The following is a 14,629-nucleotide window of genomic DNA, read 5'->3' as shown; positions in this document are numbered from 1 at the left end:
TCTGTTGTCTTCGTTTTTACCTCAGCAAAAAAAAAAAATTTTTTTTTAATTAATTTTGTCTATGTACTCAAGCAAAGAAAATCTTGGGAAATGGGCTAATGAGGTGGGATGGAGCCTTAGCTCTAGGTCACCTGATTGCACTGATTTTCATATCGTCTCTGCATTCTGATCCCCAAAACCACAAAAAAATTCAACCTGTAGCTGGTCAGAGGTCACATTCCAAGTGTTCCTTGTTCTCTACAAGGAGGTTGGGTACTCACCAGGCCAGGCACTCTGTTAGGTACGTAGGGCATCCTGGTAGGTGCTGAGGGTCCTCTGCTAGGTGCTGAGGGTCCTCTGCTAGGTGCTGAGAGAACTCTTCTCAGTACTGAGGGCACCCTGCTCAGTGCTGAGAGAACTCTGCTAGGTGCTGAGAGCACTCACCAGGCCAGGCACTCTGCTAGGTGCTGAGGGCACTCACCAGGCCAGGTACTATGCTAGGTGCTGAGGGTACTCTGCTAGGTGCTGAGGGTACTCATCAGAGAGGCACTCTGCTAGGTGCTGAGGGCCCTCTGTTAGGTGCTGAGGGCACTCATCAGACAAGGCACTCTGCTAGGTGCTGAGGGCATTCACCAGGCCAGGTACTCTGCTTGGTGCTGAGGGTACCCGTGAGACCAGAACACAGCCCTGTTCTTCAAGAAAATTTCAGGATGGCAAGTAAGAGAAGAGGCCCCAAATTTAGTACATGAAGAGAAGAATGGAGAACATGTCAGAGGAGAGGACTGAGGGAACACCTGAGCTCTTTAAGGCAAGTTGTACAGCATGGATTAGAATGAGGGAAATGAAGCTGATAAATGTAATTAATTAAAAAATCAAGATTTAGCAAAGGGTCTTTCACTTCTGGCAAAGATGGAGTAACAGACTGGATTTGCCCTCCTGCCTGAAACAATCAAAAAGTAGCAAAATATATGAAACAACAGTTTTCAAGACATTGATCACTAGGCTACAAAGGACAGAGATGCCTGAGAGCTGAGAGAGGTTTCAGACCACAGCATAGGGAGGGAGAAACCAGTGGGAGTCCAGTGGACTCCCCAAGTCGAGGAGTCAGATCTGTAAGTCCAGAGCGACCAAAGCCACTGAAGTCTACAGGACTGAGGAGAGACCAGAGGAGAGAGCTTCAGAGGGAGAGGACTCAGGAACCAACAAAAGACACTCTTGAGTATTCAGCAGTGTATGTGGGTGAGGAAAGCACTTGAGGTCAGGCCAAGGAAAGGTCCACTCAAAAGGATTAGAGTTAACAGTGCCCAGTGCTCCTCCGAGGCCAGGAGCAGTGCCTTTCTCCACCAGCCAGGCTGGGAAACCTCACGGTTCACAAGGCTTCGGGCGAGCACCCAGAATAGTCTAGCCTTAGGAGTAGGAAATGATTAGCTCTAGACAGACTATCCCTGTAGTTCTAACAAATCTCTAAAGCAAGAACCAAAAGGGCCAAGCTGTTTCCAGGTAACTTAAATGAGTCCCAGAACAAAGCTTAAGGGGATTTTTAGGAATAAAAAATTGTCCAGAATGCAACTAGGTGAAATTTACAATGCTTGGAACCTGATAAAAAATCACTGGGCATTCAAGAAACCAAGTATATATGGCCCATAAAATGGAGGTCAATCAATTAATTGAAATCAACCCAAATCTGAGACAGATGTTAGAATTAATGGACAAGAGCATTAAAATACTTATTATAACTATATTCCATGTTTTCCAAAAGTTAAGGAGAGACAGAATATTCAAAAAGACCCCAAATCAGGCTTCTAGAGATAAAAACTACAATGTATAAGGTGAAAAATACACTGGATATGATTAATGACATTATATATTGTAGAAGAAAAGATTAGTGACCAGAGAAAAATGAGAATTAAGAAAAAATCAGTGCACTAGTGAGTTGTGGGAAAACTTAAAGCACTTAATAGATGTATAATTTGAGTCCCCAAAGAAGAGGAGAGAAAGGTTGGGACAGATAAAATATGTGAAGAAAGAATGACTGAAAAATTTCCAAATTTGATGAATAAATCCACAGGTACAAGAATCTCAACACACCCAAGTAAAAAAACATGAAGAAAACTTTACCAAAGCTCGTCAAATTCATATATCAGAAAATTTTAGCAAATTGAACCCAACTATACATAAAAAGAACAATATATCACAGCTAAGTGAGGGTTATCCTGGGAATACAAGATTGGCGTAACATGTAAAAATCCATTGATGTAATTCACCATGTTAACAAACTCAAAAAGAAAGCCACATGTTTGTATTATAGATGCAGAAAAAACATTTGAAAATTGCACCTTTATTCCTCATAAAAACTCTCAGAAAACTAGAAATAGAAGAGAACTTTCTCAACTTGATGAAGGTCATCTATGAAAAACCTCTAGACATCATACTTAATGGTAAAAAACGGAATGTTTTCCCCCTAAGGTCAGAATAAGACAAGGGTACCTGCTCTCACTACTTTTGTTCAGAATTGTACTGGCAGTTTGAGTCAGCTCAAAAAGGGAAGGAAAAGAAGTAAAAGGCACTCAAATTGAAAAGAAAGAATTAAAACCAGCCGTTAGTCACAGATAACATGCTTGTCTATGTAGGAAATCTGATGAATCTTAAAAAAAAGCTAATAAGAGAATTTAGCAAGGTTACTAAATATATATAAAATTAATATGTAAAAATCAATTATATCTCTGTATAATATCAAGGAGCAGCAACAGAAAGAAAATAAATACCATTTACAATAGTACAGGTGTATGAAATAGAGAGAAATCTGACAAAAGATTTTGCCTGTACACTACACACTGCAAAATATTTCTGAGAGAAATTAAAGTACTAAATAAATGGAGAGATACACTGTGTACGTGGGTTGGAAGACAATATTGTTGAGATGCCAGTTCTTCCCAAATTGATCTATAAATTCAATCCAATGGCAAAGGAAGTTCCCACAGGAACTTCTGTAAAAATGGAAAAACTGGTTCCAGAATTCACATGGAAATGGGAAGGACCTAAAATAGCCAAAATCACTTTGACAAGAGTGGTGGATATGTTCATTGTCTTTATCGTGGTCATATTTTCATGGATGCATACAGAAGTCAAAACTTTTCAAAAAGTATTTATGTATAAAGTATGTAATATAAATTATATATACTCTTTAAATATATGTAGTTTGTTGTGTATCAGTTATACCTCAATAAGCCTATTTTAAAAAAAAAAGTACAGCTTTCAAGTTACACAGAAGAACAAGAATAATAGAATAATGAACATCTACAGCGAACTGAGGCAGTATCGGCACTGTGCTAAGCATACCTACCTACCTACCTATCATCTATCTATCATCTGTCTGTCTTTATTTTATCATCATAACAACCTCACACAGTAGACATTGTTATTATCCCTTTTCACACATAAGGAAACTGAGACTGCATAACTTTCCCCATGTCACACTATCAGTAAGCAGCAGAGTCAGGATTTGAACCCAGGCAGCTTGCTTCAGAACCTGAGCTTGAACTGCTGTGGTGTTGATTAATTCTTTTGTCTCGCCGTTGTCATTGAAGGAAAACCGTGCCGAAGAAATTGTGACTGAGGAACCTCCATCGACAAGTCAAAGTGAATATGGTAGTGACATGGAGGTAAGGGTTGAGAGGGCCTGTGTATGCTGCCAGTTGACCTCACATGGTTCAGACTCCCCATGGCTCTCTTCTGCTAGTTTATTTCTACCACCTTCTTGAAGACCTTCTCCCTAAAGCTGCCCCTGATTAACTTGTACTCCAGTGTGATCAATTCTTTATCCTATATCCCCTGTACGACTTAGACTCAAAGTTATATTCTCTACATCAGTTATTTACAACAAATTTAGTAAGTACAGTTTTCTCTCTGTGTCCCATTGCCCAAAGGGAAAAGCATTTTGGAGGGGAAGAACGTGCTGTAAATTTCTCCAACTGTGTATGTCATGTGCTCAGTCATATCCTCATTAACATACCTTCATGTGTTGTATATAATTCATTAGGTCCAGGAGCTGCTTCCTCCTGGTACAGATTCAAGTTTGGGGTAGTATCTCAGAATGAATCATTTTCCTCTAACTTAATCATAGCACCTTCTTTGATGCCCCCCAGATGAGGACAGACTGGGCTCAGTGTGGACTCCAGGCGGCTGTGGCAATTAGACTCTTTCTGGTCTCCACCTCACCACCAGACTTAGTCCTGGAACCACCTGGGCAGCTCCAAGATCCAAAAATTCTTTTTTCACAAAATCGCAATGAAAACTCTCTTGGGGAAAGAGGTATTTTGCTTATGGAATGTGTATATAACCATGCTCTAATTGCTCTCCAGTGATGTGGTTAAATTAAACTATGGATCCTGTAACAAAGGTCAAGTAAAACTGTGTGTTTTCTGGCCTTCATGTAAGAACTTGTTTTAATCATCTTGTAAATTCTGAGTATCTCATTAAGAACGGCTCCTTAAAATTAGGCCTGGTTCATCAGGGTGAGTTGTTCCAGGTGAGACATTCACACCTACCCTACTGTAAGGTAGGGATGATGCAACTCCCAGCCCATTAAATTGGAGAAAATGAGTGGTGTTTCCATTTGGTTCTTATCTCTCCTTGCTCTAGGACATAGAAAAACTCATCAAGATTTCCGTTGGTAAGGAGGTGGAACATGAGGTCAGCATCCAGAGTTCAGCTTCTGTCTCACTGCAGGAGGAGATATGCAACTTCCGCCCCACCTACAGGGGACCATCAGCAGCTTTTTGTATTCAGCTCTTTTGTATTGATGAGAAACATGAAGCAAGGCAAGTTCTGACCAGGTTTTCTAGTATGTTAAGACCCTTATGGCAGAGGTGGCCTGATATTTTTATCTTGCAGAGCCAACAGTTTCCAAACCTGGCTACACATCATAATCTCCTGGGGCAATTTTTTAAGAACACAAATTCCTGGGCCCCATTCCCAAAGATTAAAATCAAAAAAACCAAACCCATAGCAGTCAAGTCAATTCTGACTCATAGCGACCCTATAGGATAGAGTAGAACTGCACCATAGGGTTTCCAGGGAACGCCTGGTGGATTTGAACTGCTGACCTTTTGGTCAGCAGCCATAGCACTTAACCACTACACCACCAGGGTGTCCTCCCAAAGATTAAAAAAAAATATGGACCATAAAATTTGGGTCAGGCTCACAGAACTAGGCAAGAGAGTTGCAGGCTCTGGTTCACCTATGCAGCAGCTGGAGGTCTGGAAAAGTTACCACTCACAAAGCCACACACCGCTCCCACCCTGTAAAATTTGCATTTGGCGGAGACTGAATTTGAGTTGCTGCACATCTGGAGTCTTTTGGTTCCCAGTGACATAAATGCAACCCAAACTGGCTTTCAAAACATGGAGTTTTTTTGTTTTTTTTTTCATGGTTTAGGTGAAGGTTTACAGAGCAGATTAGTTTCCCATTAAACAATTAATACACATATTGTTTGGTGACATTGTTTGCCAGCCCCAAGTCTTGTCAACACGCTCTCCTTCTCGAACTTAAGTTCCCCATTTCCATTCATCCAGTTTTCCTGTCCCCTCCTTGGAAACTCTATGGGGCAGTTCTACTCTGTCCTGCAGGGTCGCTATTTGTTGGAATTGACTTGACGGCAGTGGGTGGGTGGTCCTGCTTTCTCATCCCTGCCCCTGGGCTGGCTTGCCCATCTAGTATCTACATGTATTATTGTTCATTTTATGTTGTCGTTGTTATTAGGTGCTGTCGAGTCAGCTCCAACTCATAGTGACCCTATGTACAAAAAAACAAAGCACTGCCCGGTCCTGTGCCATCTTCACTATCCTTGTTATGCTTGAGCTCATTGTTGCAGCCACTGTGTCAGTCCATCTCCTTGAGGGTCTTCTTCTTTTTTGCTGACCCTCTGCTTTACCAAGCATGATGTCCTTCTCCAGGGACTGATCCCTCCTGATAACATGTCCAAAATACACAAGACATAGTCACACCATCCTTATTTCTAAGGAGCATTCTGGTTGTACGTCTTCCAAGACAGATTTGTTGGTTCTTTTGGCAGTCCATGGTATATTCAATATTCTTCGCCAACCCCACAATTCAAAGGCATCAATTCTTCTTCAGTCTTCCTTATTCATTGTCCAGCTTTCACATTCATATGAGGCGATTGAAAACACCATGGCTTGGGTCAGGCACATCTTAGTCTTCAAGGTGACGTCTTTGCTTTTTAACACTTTAAAAAGAGGTCTTTTGCAACACACTTGCCCACTACAATGTGTGATTTGATTTCTTGAGTGCTGGTTCCATGGGTGTTGATTGTGGGTCCAAGTAAAATGGAATCCTTGACAACTTCAATCTTTTCTCCATTTATCATGATGTTGCTTTTTGGTCCAGTTGTGAGGATTTTTGTTTTCTTTATGTTGAGGTGTAATTCATACTGAAGGCTGTGGTCTTTGATTTTCATCAGTAAGTGCTTCAAGTCCTCTTTACTTTCAACAAGGAAGGTTGTGTCATCTGCCTATTGCCAGTTGGAGGAAGCTCCAATCCCGATGCAGAGTTCTTCATATAGTTCAGCTTCTTGGATTATTTGCTCAGCATACAGACTGAATAGTATGGTGAAAGGATACAACCCTGACACACACCTTACCTTAAACTACACAGTATCCCCTTGTTCTGTTCAAATGACTGCCTCTTGATTTATGTACAGGTTTCTCATGAGCACGATTAAGTGTTCTGGAATTTCCATTCTTCACAATGTTATCCATAATTTGTTATGATTCACACAGTCAAATGCCTGTGCATAGTCAATAAAACAAAGGTAAACATCTTTCTGGTATTCTCTGCTTTCAACCAGGATCCATATGTCATCAGCAATGATATCCCTGATTCCATATCCTTTTCTGAATCCAGCTTGAATTTCTGGCAGTTCCCTGCCCATGTACTGCTTGCTGCAGCCTCTTTTGAATGATCATCAGCAAAATTTTATTTGCATGTGATATTAATGATATTGTTAAATAATTTCCAAATTTGGTTAAGTCACCTTTCTTGGGAATTGGCATGAATATGGATCTCTTCCACTCAGTTGGCCAGGTAGCTGTCTTCCAAATTTCTTGGCATAGAGGAGTGAGCACTTCCAGTGCTGCATCCATTTGTTGAAACATCTCAGTTGGTATTCTGGCAATTCCTGAAGCCTTGTTTTTCACCAGTGCCTTCAGTGTAGCTTGGACTTCTTCCTTCAGTACCATTGGTTCCTGATCATATGCTACCTCCTGAAATGGTTGAATGTTGGCCATTCTTTTTGGTGTAGTGACTCTGTATATTCCTTCCATCTTCTTTTGATGCTTCCTGTGTCATTTAATATTTTCTCCATAGAATCCTTCAATATTGCAATTCGAACCTTGAATTTTTCTTCAGTTCTTTCAGCTTGAGAAATGCCGAGGGTGTTCTTCCGTTTTGGTTTTGTATCTCCAGGTCTTTGCACACGTCATTACAATTCTTTAGTTTGTCTTTCCCAGCCACTCTTCAAAATCTTCCGTTCAGCTCTTTTACTTCATCATTTCTTCCATTTGCTTTGGCTACTCAACGTTCAAGAGCAAGTTTCAGAGTCTCTTCTGATATCCATTTTGGTCTTTTCTTTCTTTCCTGTCTTTTTAATGACCTTTTGCTTTCTTTATGTGTGATGTCCTTGATATCATTCCATAACTCATCTGGTCTTCAGTCATTAGTGTTCAACACATCAAATCTGTTCTCGAGATGGTCTCTAAATTCAGGTGGGATACACTCAAGGTCATACTTTGGCTCTCATGGACTTGTTCTAATTTTCTTCAGCTTCAACTCGAACTTGCGTATGAGCAGTTGATGGTCTGTTCCACAGTCAGTCCCTGGCCTTGTTTTGACCAATGATATTGAGCTTTTCCGTTGTCTCTTTCCACAGATGTAGTCAATTTGATTCCTGTGTGTTCCATCTGGCGAGGTCCATGTGTATAGTTGCCATTTATGTTCATGAAAAAAGGTATTTGAAATGAAGAAGTCATTGGTCTTGCAAAATTCCATCATTTGATCTCCAGCATTGTTTCTATCACCGAGGCCATATTTTCCAACTACCAGTCCTTCTTGTTTGTTGCCAACTTTTGCATTCCAATTACCAGTAATTATCAATGCATCCTGATTGCATGTTCAATTAGTTTCAGACTGCAGCAGCTGATTAAAATCTTCAATTTCTTCACCTTTGGCCTTAGTGGTTGGTGCATAAATTTGAATAATAGTCATATTAACTCGTCTTCCTTGTAGGTGTATGGATATTATCCTATCACTGACAGCGTTGTACTTTGGAATAGATCTTGAAATTTTTTTTTGACGAGGAATGCAAAACGATTCCTCTTCAAGTTGTCATTCCCAGCATAGTAGACTATATGATTGTCCAATTCCGAATGGCCAGTACCAGTCTATTTCAGCTCACTAATGCCTAAGATATCAATGTTTATGTGTTTCATTTCATTTTTGATGCTTTCCAATTTTCCTGTATTCATACTTTTTACATTCCACGTTCTGATTATTAATGGATGTTTGCAGCTGTTTCTACTTATTTTGAGTCGTGTCACGTCAGCAAACAAAAGTCCTGAAAGCTTGACTCTTTCCACGTCTTTATGGTCAACTCTACTTTGAGGAGGCAGCTCTTCCCCAGTCTTTTGAGTGCCTTCTAACCTGAGGGGCTCATCTTCTGGTACTATATCAGACTATGTTCCACTGCTATTCATAAGGTTTTTACTGGCTAATTCTTTTCAGAAGTAGACTCCCGGGTCCTTCTTCCTAGTCTGTCTTAATCTGGAAACTCAACTGAAACCTGTCCACCATAGGTGACCCTCTACTATTTGAATACCGGTGGCATAGCTTTGAGCATCACAGCAATACGCAAGGCCCTACAGTATGACAAATGCTTAAGGGATTTGTTTTGTAGGCCTACCTAATCTTTGTCTGAAGGGTGAATCTCAGGAGTGACTTCAGTACTGAGTTAAAAGGGTGTCGGGGGCCATACTGTTGGGGATTCTCCAGCACCTGTCAGATCAGTAAGTCTAGTCTTTTTCTGTGAGCTTGAATTTTGTCTACATTTTTCTCCAGGTCTGTCTGGGACCCTCTCTCATGATCCTGTCAAAATAGTTGGTGGTAGTCGCCAAGCACCATCTAGTTGTGCTGAACTCAGTCTGATGGAGGCTGTGGTAGTTGTGGTCCATTAGTCCTTTGGACCAATCTTTCCCTTGCGTCTTTGGTTTTCTTCATTCTCCCTTGCTCCAGGTGGGGTTGGACCAGTAGACATATCTTAGATGGCCGTTCACAAGCTTTTAGAGCCCCAGATGCTACTCACCAAAGCAGGATGTAGAATATTTTCTTTATAAACTGTGTTATGCCAATTGATCTAGATGTCCTCCAAGACCATGGTCCATAGCCTTCAGGCCTATAACTCAGTCCCTTAGGGAGTTTGGATGTATCTATGAAGCTTCTATGACCTTGCCTTGTACAAGTTGTGCTGGCTTCCCCAGTATTGTATACTGTCTTACCCTTCACCAAAGTTACCATTTATCTATTGTCTAGTTAGTGTTTTTCCCTCCCTACCCCTCTCCTACCTGGTAACCATCTAAGATTGTTCCTGTGTGTCAACCTCTTCATGAGTTTTTATAATAGGGGTCCCATATAGTATTTGTCTTTTTGTGATTGATGTATTTCACTCAGTCTAATGCCCTACAGATTCATCCATGTTGAGAGATGTTTCATAGATTGATCATTGTTCTTTATCGTTGTATAGTATTCCATTGTATGTTTGTGAAAAAAAAAATGTTTGTACCATCGTTTTTTTATCCATTCATCCTTTGATGGGCACTTAGGTTGTTTTCGTGTTTTTGCTATATGAATAATGCTGCAGTGAACATGGGTATGCATACATCTCTTCACGTGAGAGGTCTTATTTCTCTAGAATATGTTCCTAAAAGTGGGATTGCTGGAGTGTATAGTATTTCTAGCTTTATAAGGAAATGCCATATCATTTTTGCAAATGATTGCACCATTTTGCATAACAGTTTCATTCTCCCCATGGCCTCTCCAACATTCGTTATTTTCTGTTTTATTGATTCCTGCCAGTAATGCCATGGTAAGATGGTATCTCATTGTAGTTTTGATTTGCATTTCTCTAATGGCTAGTGATCTCAAGCATTTCTTCATGTGTCTGTTAGTTGCTCGAATGTCTTCTTTGGTGAAGTGTCTGTTCATATCATTTGCCCATTTTTTAATTGGATTATTTGTCTTTTTGTTGTAGAGGTGTTGGATTTTTCTTTAGATTCTAGAGATTAGACCTTTGTCGAATATGTCATAGCCAAAAATGTATTCCCAGCCTATAGGATCTCTTTCTACTCTTTTGGTGAAGTTACTTTTGATGAGCCTAAGTGTTTAATTATTAGAAGTTTTCTGTTATCTAGCTTATCTTCTGAGTTTTGTGTATTGTTACTTATGACTGTGTCCTATATATTCCATATATTAAGAGGGCCCCAAGAGTTGTCCCTATTTTTTCTTCCATTATCTTTATAGTTTTTCATTTTATATTTCGTCTTTGATCCATTTTGAATTAGTTTTTGTGTATGGTATGAGGTATGCATCCTGTTGCATTTTTTTTTTTATAGATGGTCATCCAGTTTTGCCAGTGCCATTTGTTTAAAAAGACCGTCTTTTCCCCATTAAATGCACTTTGGGACTTTGTTGAAAATCAGGTGGATGGATTTACATCTGGGTTCTCAATTCTGTTCCATTGGTCAATGTATCTGTTGTTGTACCAGTACCAGGCTGTTTTGACTACTGTAGCTGTCTAGTAGGATCTGAGGTCAGATAGTGCAAGGTCTCCTATTTCATTCTTCTTCTTCAATAATGCTTACTTATCTGAGGCCTCTTTCCTTTCCATATAAAGTTTATGATTAGTTTTTCCATCTTGTTAAAGAATGTTATTGGTATTTGGACTGGAATTGCACTGTATTTGTAGGTCGCTTTGAGTAGATCACATTTTCACAGTGTCGAGTCTACCTATTCATGAGCCTGGTATGTTTTGAAAACATGGACTTTTTGCCTCATATAACTGAGGAGAAGACCAGTAGTGAGACTAATTTTAAATATGACTTGATTCAGGCCTTAGATAATCAAGTCCAGGGCCCAATTTCTCTGGCTACCTCTCAGCTCTGCCTGTCTGTAGTTGGCCCTGTTCTCAAAGGAATATCCCCCTCCTGGGGCCAGGACAGCTCCTATACTTTGCAAATCCCCCCTCCTCCCAGTCCAATTTAGGAGGAAGGCAGCCTGCTTTGGGCTCAACCCTCCCCAGAGTCCCCTTGTGCCTGACTGGACTGTATCTTCTTTTTAAGCCAGCAGCTATGGTCAGGAAGTGCCATCCGTTGGCCAAATTAGTCAGCCACGCATCATGCTCCACCCTACATGCAGGGCTGGAGTTTCCCCACATACATGTTCTGAGAGGGGAGAAGTGGACACCAGCCACCCAGGGCAGCTGCTGGAAAGAGGAGGCATGGGTGCTGGGCAGCAAACCCCCAGTGTCTACCAGGTCACCCACCCAGCTTCCTTTCCGTCCAGACACCTTCATGTCCATTCTCAGTGCCCCAAATAGTACAGATGTGGCCGCTGCCCTTGGGGCCTGTGTCACACGTCTAATTTAGGGCATCCACTTACCCCATCACCTTTTTCAACAGAACAATCTTGAAAAGAAAAAGATTGACCCATTTTGATAGGCTGGAAAGTTCTGGAGTATCTAAGCACTAAAGAACTGATAATCTCTTAGCTGACCGAGATCACCACTGGTCGTGGTCACGTATGATCAATAGTGTCATTTTTAGAGGATGCAGTTAAGCACACCCTCTATCTCCAAGCCTCCCTTGGAACCATGTCTTACTTGTACTTTATTTATTTCCCTTAAGTTTTAAGCTTCTTTGGAGGTTGAAAAGGGAAATCTTTTTCCTTTTTTTTCTAATGACATTGTAGACATCTGAAAACCTGGAAAGTCCCTCTCAATTTGTTGTTTTGTGTTTATTTTCCCCTGTGAATTTAGGTATGGTTATGCTTAGACTGTAACTTTGAATTTTCAAACAGAATCTCAATGATCCATTATGTCTGCCTTGAATATACATCTGCAGCTTTGCATATAAAAAAGAAAAAGATCAGAGTAGCCTGTAGGACGCCCACAGCTTCCCCCAACTCTTCCAGAAGGGAAGGGGTGGATCGTGTCCACAGAATGAACGTCTTCTGTGCTGGCTATTCGAATGCATAGAGATTGGTAGTTTCATAATCATTATAGTGCAATTATTACCATGACATTATTCCTAGTATAATAGTAATAAAAAGTACTTCAGTGTCAACATAGGAAGCTTATGACCCCTACAACTGACTGATGTTCAGCCAGACACAAATTCTGGCTAGTGGTTGGCTGATCGCTGCCCGAGGCGGAAGGAGCCAAAGATCTCAGAAATGTGTGAGGCCGCAGCAGGTCAGCAGGTCAGTGACAATGTTACCGTCTTGTTACAGGTCGCTGGACTTCATGAATTTTGTTTTCAGTCTTTTTCCTGTAAGTACATGCTGAATTTTGAGTAATATTATTGGTCTATAGAAAGTTTTAGAATAATGAAATGCCATGTTCATTGTCCAGACATTTAAAATGCTATGAATGTTGCAGTTTGAAGTGCCTCTGTGCTCTGAGGATAAGGTCAAATGGCAGGTTATGAACTCTTAAACATAGAAAATAGTGTCATTCTCAGAAATCCTTCAGTCTTGATATTTTAACAGCTTCCTTTTAGTGCACACATTGAAAGAAGTCCGTGCTTGGCTTTGTTGTTGTTGTTTGCCATTAGTCAATTCCAACTCCTAGCAACCCTGTATGACAGAGTAGAATTGCCCCATAGGGTTTTCTAGGCTGTAATCTTTACGGGAGCAGATGACCAGGTCTTTTTTCTCCCGCAGAGAGGCTAGTGGGTTCCCATCACTGACCTTTTGGTTAGCAGTTGAGCACTTAACTACTGCACTACAAGGGTTCCTTACACATGGCTTTACCAGTGTTTTGTTAGAATCAAGTCACTAATAAGAAGGAAATTACGTGAAAATGTCAGCAATTAGACTAAAGTGAATTAGACTGTATTGCTTTATAACTTACATTGGACCAAAGTATTCAAAAGCCTACTACTCCACGGCTTTTCCAAAGGTAGGAAGGCAGGGACTTGTGGTTGAGTCTCTGGTTGGTGTTTCTTCCCCTCTAATTTCCGGGGCCTGATGGCTCAGTGGTTAAGAGCTCAGCTGCTGATCAAAAGGTCAGCAGTTCAAATCTACGAGCCGCTCCTTAGAAACTCTATGGGGCAGTTCTACTCTGTCCTGTAGGGTTGTTATGAGTCGGAATCGACTCCATGGCAACAGGTTTTTTTTTCAGTTTATTTTGTTTGTTTGTTTTTTAACTCAGAGGCTGGCATGGAGGAGAGCCCCAGCTGTGTGTTTGGTGGGTGGGTTCGAGCAAGCACCACGTGAAGGCAGGGGACCCGTGTCAGGGGGCCTGCCTCCTGCTCCTCTACCTCATTTCATTGCTGTCTAGGGACAAAGACTCCAACCGGACTCTTACCACTTTATTGGGGGGAAGAAAATGGGGGAAGAAGGCAGCTGAGCCACAAACCAGGCTTCTATAAGGACTGTTTTCCACAGCGGGCCCTCACTTAGGCAAAACCAACGACTCTACTTCTTCATTTGGCTAATTACAAGCAAAGTGTCTCATTTCTCCTTATTCTCTCATAGTTTTAGGCAAAACAATTAAAACATATTTTTTGCCTCAGTATAAAGAGAATATAATGAAGGTTTGCAATAATGTTCTTCATCGTGATTTTATTGACTTATTTTAAGGCATTTTCAAAGCTCATAAAGCAATGCAGAGGGCCCTGAATATAGGATTTACAAAGCCTACTTCCCGCAAAGATTCCCCACAGAAGTTTCACTAAGCTTATTTCATTCCTATTTTCAAGTCTATGTAAAGGCAAATCTTCAGCATTACAGAGTAATGCTAACTTTGAAAAGGTAAAAGACCCGTTTACATTTTACTTCTCTTTCATTTCAGAGTATAGGGAGAGACAGGAACAAAATACTTTCATTACTTCGTCCTTAATCCTTCAAATCCAAGTCAAGGCAGCTCATTATATTTAGTCTCCCCTGCTCCCAGAGGGAGCCTGCTGTGACTTGGCACCAACCCTTGTCATTCAGCAACTTGACTCCAGAGTTCCCTGAAAGGAGCCATGTTATTTTGCTAGAAAGAAGGAAGATAAGGTGAAACACTGATTCACTCCTTGGGGTTGTACAAATGTCCCGGGGGTTTTAGATTAGCACAAGTAATGCCTTTACAGGGTTCAGGAGGAGGCAAGGTCCCAGAGGGATAAATTAGCTCTCGGAAGGGCAGGCTGCTGCTTCTGCAGGGACCTGGCAGAGGATCAAGCAGGCTTTGGGCGCACAGCTGGCCTAGAGCAGCACCGTCCAATGGAAACAGCCACAGCCTCAGGAATGATTCCATGTGTTCTAGCGGCCACGTTAACACGCAGGAAGAGAAGCTGGTGAAACCAGTTTTAATAACATATTT

At 41.1% G+C, this 14,629-nt stretch overlaps 1 protein-coding gene across 1 annotated transcript in view; it reads left to right on the top strand.

The window, feature by feature from the left end:
- The window catches only part of CFAP61 (cilia and flagella associated protein 61), a 405,193-nt gene that overhangs the window by 115,350 nt on the left and 275,214 nt on the right, over positions 1-14,629 (top strand). Inside the window, exons 9-10 of the mRNA XM_064276462.1 lie at positions 4,621-4,799; positions 12,553-12,592. Coding sequence (XP_064132532.1) covers positions 4,621-4,799; positions 12,553-12,592 — 219 coding nt within the window. The remainder of the gene's footprint in view (positions 1-4,620; positions 4,800-12,552; positions 12,593-14,629) is intronic.

Source organism: Loxodonta africana, chromosome 24 (assembly GCF_030014295.1).
Source record: "Loxodonta africana isolate mLoxAfr1 chromosome 24, mLoxAfr1.hap2, whole genome shotgun sequence".
Lineage (NCBI taxonomy): Eukaryota > Metazoa > Chordata > Mammalia > Proboscidea > Elephantidae > Loxodonta > Loxodonta africana.
The sequence above is the reverse complement of the archived record's forward strand: the minus strand, read 5'-3'. Positions and strand labels throughout refer to the sequence as shown.